The sequence below is a fragment of the Lolium perenne genome, chromosome 2, assembly GCF_019359855.2.
Source record: "Lolium perenne isolate Kyuss_39 chromosome 2, Kyuss_2.0, whole genome shotgun sequence".
NCBI classification, from domain to species: domain Eukaryota; kingdom Viridiplantae; phylum Streptophyta; class Magnoliopsida; order Poales; family Poaceae; genus Lolium; species Lolium perenne.
In genome coordinates, this window is record NC_067245.2 from 63,019,000 (window position 1) to 63,025,874 (window position 6,875).

At 46.4% G+C, this 6,875-nt stretch overlaps 1 protein-coding gene and 1 long non-coding RNA gene across 2 annotated transcripts; one reads left to right on the forward strand and one right to left on the reverse strand.

Moving 5' to 3' along the window:
* The first annotated feature begins 226 nt into the window (after window positions 1–226).
* On the forward strand, window positions 227–1,223 carry LOC127330050 (uncharacterized). Its single transcript, XR_007869101.2, has 2 exons — window positions 227–471; window positions 668–1,223. It is a non-coding gene; the product is annotated as an uncharacterized lncRNA (long non-coding RNA).
* Window positions 1,224–1,738: 515 nt separating this feature from the next.
* LOC139835497 (uncharacterized) lies at window positions 1,739–2,437 on the reverse strand. Its single transcript, XM_071825354.1, has one exon. The coding sequence runs from the start codon at window positions 2,435–2,437 to the stop codon at window positions 1,739–1,741; it is 699 nt and encodes a 232-aa protein (XP_071681455.1).
* Between the last annotated feature and the right edge of the window lie 4,438 nt (window positions 2,438–6,875).

A 6,875-nucleotide genomic window follows, 5' to 3' on the forward strand; every position in this document is an offset into this window, starting at 1 on the left:
TTTTTTTAAGAATAACTACTGTAGCAGGGTTTTGTTGTTGCTAGAATGCTAGGATTAAATAACTTTGTATTCTAGTCGTTGTTAGGACTCACTGTATTTTAGTTGTTTTTAAGACTCACTCTATAAATAGCATGTGTTCTCTATTTTATCACGGTGAGGATTCATATTTTGTTGCCTGGTATGCTGGAAAGTTCCAAGAGAGTTCTGCAAAACTCATGTTAGAATCATTCCAATACCATCGTAGTTTTCCCTTTTCGAATTTCCTTTAGTTGAACGTCTTGCTTGATATTTTAATTTGAAGTACTTGGTTCAGTTTTCCTTTTGAAACAAAAGTTGAAAGTATTTTCCTTTCCTTCTTGTTCATCTCTAGGTGACATTTTTATTGCTATCTTTTTGCACTTGAAAGGTGATCCAGCCTGAGCATGAAGCGGAAATATCTAAAGAAGGAGCATGAAAGATCGTCGCCGTGAGGTATGCTTCCAAGACCCCAATTTTGAATAATTGGCACATATGTTAAGTAGTCATAGTAGTTTTGTGCTACTTCCTTAGTTGGTTTTAGATTTCGTTAATTCTAGTTAAGTTGATATTTAGTTCTGTGATAAAAGGTTAAATCATTTATATAAAATGTATGAAGAACTAACCAATCCTCCATCCATTGTTTGGACAGGTACGGCTGGCATGATTCATCCTCAATTGCAACATCCTTTCGAAGTAGAATTCTACCCATAGGCAAAGAAATGAATGCGGAGGAAACAGACCCACCTAACTTATAGGTCCCTGGTTGATAAAATGATAAAGCGATGTTGTGCTCCTCCAGGCCTCTTCAGCGCCGAGCAACCTAACCATCTCGGCTAGCCGTCTGCCATCAGCATGCCCCGCTCCTCCTCGGTTCCTCAAGATCATTGCCTGCGTCCATAACCATGGCCAGCCATTGCCTACAGTTTAAGCTTTGCACACGAAATCTGCACATAGTTTATTTGTAGCAGGCCTTGATGGTTTGTTTCCCTTTTAGATCTGTTGAGGAGTGGAAAATGGAAGGGTTTTTTACAATGTGCAGAAGCTTCGGATATTCTTCGGTGAGAGGAAACCCAGCGTATCTTCTGTGGTTGATGTCTGTACACCCCTTTTTTTGTATACTGATGTTACTTCAGTTTTAGTTGACCGATTTGTTTTGAATCAGCCAGTTCTGTCTAATATTAACATAGAGCAGGCATTATCTTCGAGATGCAGGCAACCGACTCAACAAAGTTTGAGTGCATGAACCAAACTTTTGAATATCTTTTGCGCCCACTTCTTTCTCTTTTCCGATCATTTAGATGACTGGAATTGACACAACCTACTTTGGCGCAAGGCTATTTCTTGCGGTAGCTGAAATTCAGTTTGATCAATTAAATGAATTTAAATGATGGGATTGCAGCAATGTGCTCTCAGGCTTGTCATAGTGGAGAGTAACTTAGACTAGAAACATGCACATGGTACTAGCTTATGTTACTGCCTCTATAGTCGGTAGTACTAACTTATATGTGGTTTCATGCATTGTATTACTTATACCTTATAAACTCGTCTTGTTTCGGGCTTTGTGATGTTACGATAACATAGACCTCACTTTTTTTCTTCATTTATTATGATGTTTTTTTTCAAGAATACACCATGGAAAGGTGTATCAATCGCCATAGAAGAAAGCTAAAGAAGGCAAAGTTGATGCTGCCCACAAGGGGGAGCAGCTCCCCACACACACCTACTCTCCTAGCTGCCAGGGGAGAAAACTAGGATCAAGAAAAGCAAAAAGAGTGCCACGGAAGAGAAGCTGCCACCTATCAAACTCCACACTAATCCTGTCTCTAATGATGAACTGCGAAGCCGCCACGCCGTTGAAGACCACATCGTTCCGGTGCCTCCAAATACACCAGAACACCAGGATGATCGCGGTCCACATGTCCCGCCTATGGGCCGCCGGGCAGGTACGTGAAGACCGCCACTCCAGAAGCTCGGTGTCCGCCGCTGGGAGCCAGACCTCCCGCACCACCACACAGCCAAGGATCAGATGCCGCAGGGACTCCGGCTCCTGGTTGCACAGTGGACAGGCCGGTGGGCGAGGCACGCCACGTCTCTGAAGTCCATCGGCCGTCCAACAACGGTTCTTCGCGGCGAGCCACGCAAAGAACTTGCAACTGTAGAGGGCCAGGGAACGCCAAATCTCATCGGAGATAGGAGCCCTCACTTGTCCCTCAAAGAAGGCTCCATACGCCGACTTGGCGTAGTAGCAACCGTCAGGCGACCATCTCCACAGAGGCAGATCCTCTCGCTCAGGGTCCAAATGGAAGTTGGCCAACCTTTGCCAGAGTAAGAAAAACTCCGGGAGAGCCTCAACACTCATATCGGGGCCACAATCGCGGAGCCACTGGCCCGAGAGGCCCTCCCTCACCGAGCATGCCATGCTCTCCTCCTCGAGACCATACTAGCCACGTTCGTAGCAATCTCTGCCACTTTGGCTTCGTCAAACCAGCGATCCGTCCAGAATCTAGCCTGGTCGCCATTGCCCACCGTGTAACAAATAGCAGCGTCTGAGATCGCCATACAGAGGCTGGGGAGTTGAATGTTGAACTCCGCCCAAGCCTTTGGTGGGTCCACCTTTTGCAGCCACGCCCAATGACGTCGAAGAGCAAGATTGAGGAGGCGGAGGTTCGAAATACCTAGGCCCCCAAGCGGCTTTGGGGAAGCCAATTTGTCCCACGTGACCAAGCAGTGACCACCCGAGATCTCCCGACGCCCTTTCCAAAGGAAGGCGCGACAAATCTTCAACAACGCCTCAATGACCTTCGGAGGGATGTCCAGAGACATCATGGCGTGAACCGGGATTGCCGAGAGAGTAGTCTGGAGGAGAATGGTCCTCCCTCCACGAGTGAGAAGGTTGGCACACCACGGCTGCAGCCTATTGGTGGCACTGTCCACCACGGGTTGCAGCTGTGCCGCTGTCACCTTTCTAAGTCCAAGGGGGAGCCCCAAGTACTTGAAAGGGAAAGAGGCCACCTCGCAGCCTAGGATAGAGCTGGCCAGGTCCACTTGCTCCTGAGAGCAACAAATGGGGTGAAGCGAGCACTTGGCCAGGTTCATGTGCAGGCCCGATGCCACCCCAAAGTCCTCCACGATCTGACACAGGTCTGGATATCCAACCTGGCGGGTCTGATGAAGGTGACCACATCATCGGCATACATCGAGGTGCGATGCCGGAAACCACTAGGAGAAAGCTCCGTGAGCAAGCCCACATCCACCGCCCTCTCAAACATGAGATGGAGAATATCCATCATCGTGTCAAAGAGCAAAGGGGAGCGGGTCCATGGCGTTTGAAGATGAGAGCCCCGGCCTGACCGTTGACCAACATGCGGGTAGATGCCGAGCTAAGCAGCCCGCCCACCATGGAGGTCCACTTACGGCCAAAGCCCAACCGGGACATCACCTCTAAGAGGAATTCCCAATCCACAGTGTCAAAAGCTTTGGTGATGTCGAGCTTCAGAAGGATGGCATCGCGCTTAAGCGCGTGTAGCTGTAAGGGTATTGTACCCTTATCCATTATTTTGGTAACTATGACACCGTGCTAGAGCATTTGGACTAATACATGTCTACAAGATGATTCCCAGGTATTAGCCAAAGAGGTATAATGGTGTATCAATGGAACAAGAAGGCAATGGAAGACCCCCCACTTCGATGAAAAATCAACAAGGGTTTTCCAGAGCCTGGCCAGTCCCTGGCCCGGTGATACGTCTCCAACGTATCCATAATTTCTGATGTTCCATGCTTGTTTTATGACAATACTTACATGTTTTGCTTGCACTTTATGATGATTTTATGCGTTTTCCGGAACTAACCTAATAACAAGATGCCGAAGTGCCAGTTCCTGTTTTCTGCTGTTTTTGGTTCCAGAAAGGCTGTTCGGGCAATATTCTCGGAATTCGACGAAACGAAGACCAAACATCATAATTCACCGAGATGGACCAGGACACCGAAGGGGAGTCAGAGGGGAGGCCTGGGGCCCCCACACCATAGGGACGCGCGGGCCAGCCCCTGGCCACGCCGGCCTATGGGGAGGGCACCCTGTTGCCCCTCCTGCGCCGCCTCTTCGCCTATATAAGCCCTTTCGACCTAAAAACGCGATACGAATTGACGAAACTCCAGAAAGACTCCAGGGGCGCCACCGCCATCGCGAAACTCCAATTCGGGGGTGATACGTCTCCGACGTATCGATAGTTTCTTATGTTCCATGCCACATTATTGATGATATCTACATGTTTTATGCATACTTTATGTCATATTTATGCATTTTCCGGAACTAACCTATTGGCGAGATGCCAAAGGGCCAGTTGCTGTTTTCTGCTGTTTTTGGTTTCAGAAATCCTAGTAAGGAAATATTCTCGGAATCGGACGAAATCAACGCCCAGCATCCTATTTTTCCACGAAGCTTCCAGAACACCCGAGAGTCGCCAGAGGGGAGCCCTGGTGGGCCCAGGAGGTAGGCCGGCGCGGCCCAGGCCCTGGCCGCGCCGCCCTATCATCTCACCGCCTGTTCGACCCTCTGACGCCGCCTCTTCGCCTATTTAAGCCCCCTCGACCTAAAACCTCGGGACGAAAAAAGCCACGGTACGAGAAACCTTCCAGAGCCGCCGCCATCGCGAAGCCAAGATCTGGGGGACAGGAGTCTCTGTTCCGGCACGCCGCCGGGACGGGGAAGTGCCCCCGGAAGGCTTCTCCATCGACACCGCTGCCATCACCACCGCCATCTTCATCACCGCTGCTGTCTCCCATGAGGAGGGAGTAGTTCTCCATCGAGGCTCGGGGCTGTACCGGTAGCTATGTGGTTAATCTCTCTCCCTATGTACTTCAATACAATAATCTCATGAGCTGCCTTACATGATTGAGATTCATATGATGATGCTTGTAATCTAGATGTCATTATGCTAGTCAAGTGGATTTTACTTATGTGATCTCCGGAGACTCCTTGTCCCACGTGTGTAAAGGTGACAGTGTGTGCACCGTGTGGGTCTCTTAGGCTATATTTCACAGAATACTTATTCCCTGTTATGAAGAGCATAGTGAAGTGCTTATTTATATCTCTTTATGATTGCAATGTGTTTTGTATCACAATTCATCTATGTGCTACTCTAGTAATGTTATTAAAGTAGTTTATTCCTCCTGCATGGTGTAATGGTGACAGTGTGTGCATCGTGTTAGTACTTGGCGTAGGCTATGATTGTGATCTCTTGTAGATTATGAAGTTAACTATTGCTATGATGGTATTGATGTGATCTATGCCTCCTTTCGTAGCGTGAAGGTGACAGTGTGCATGCTATGTTAGTACTTGGTTTGGTTATGTTGATCTTTCGTGCACTGTAAGGTTATTTAAATATGAACATCGAATATTGTGGAGCTTGTTAACTCCGGCATTGAGGGTTCGTGTAATCCTACACAGTTAGTGGTGTTCATCATTCAACAAGAGGGTGTAGAGTCTAGCATCTATCTATTTATTTATGTGATCAATGTTGAGAGTGTCCACTAGTGAAAGTATAATCCCTAGGCCTTGTTCCCAAATACTGCTATCACTGCTTGTTTACTGTTTTACTGCATCTGTACTGTCCGCAATATTACCACCATCAACCACACGCCAGCAAGCACTTTTCTGGCACCGTTGCTACTGCTCATATTTATTCATACCACCTGTATTTTACTATCTCTTCGCCGAACTAGTGCACCTATTAGGTGTGTTGGGGACACAAGAGACTTCTTGCTTTGTGGTTGCAGGGTTGCATGAGAGGGATATCTTTGACCTCTTCCTCCCTGAGTTCGATAAACCTTGGGTGATCCACTTAAGGGAAACTTGCTGCTGTTCTACAAACCTCTGCTCTTGGAGGCCCAACACTGTCTACAAGAATAGAAGCACCCGTAGACATCAAGCACTTTTCTGGCGCCGTTGCCGGGGAGGAAAGGTAAAAGGCACTCATACTTCGGTTCCAGTGTAACAAAGATTTTCTGGCGCCATTGTGTTTGTGCTCGAAGCTATTTCCTTTAGATCCTGCAATTGCATCTTTTTGTTTCTTGTTTTACACTAGTTAGGCATAATGGAATAAAACTATGAGCTTTTTGATTTATTTCCTAAGTTAAGACATGAATTGTGTGATGCGAAAATTAAAGAACCTATGGAACCTCATTTGCATGCTAGTAGCAATGTTATTGGTATGAACGCAATCACTGCTAATGATATGGATAAGTCTAAGCTTGGGGAAGCTAGTTTAAATAAAAATAATCCTTTTTGCTCCTCAGCTTTGGAAGAAATATTTTGCTCTAATAATGCTTTATTTCCCATATGCGATAACTCTAATGATGCTTGTGATATTTTAAATCCACCAACTGCAAGTACTGCTTTCAAGATACCCATGAAAATTATTGAACATGTTATTGATAACCGCTATAAAGGGGATGGAACTGTCCATCCTGGAGATCATTTACAGTTTTTGCATGAATTATGCGGGTTATTCAAGTGTGCAGGTATCTCTATGGATGAAGTGAAGAAGAAGCTATTCTCTTTCTCATTTATGCAGTAAAGCGGCGCATTGGTATAAATTGTTGGAGAATAGTCATTCTCTTGGTTGGGAGGAAATTGCATCTCTCTTTTACTCTAAATTTTATCCTCCTCATGAAGTGCATATTGATAGGAATCACATTTATAACTTTTATCCTCGTGATCGAGAGAGCATCTCTCAAGCGTGGGGGAGATTGAAGTCACTAATGCTTAAATGTCCCATTCATGAGCTCCCCCGTAATGTTATTGTTAACAATTTTTATGCGAGGCTTTCAGGACAACACAAGGACTATCTGGACGCATG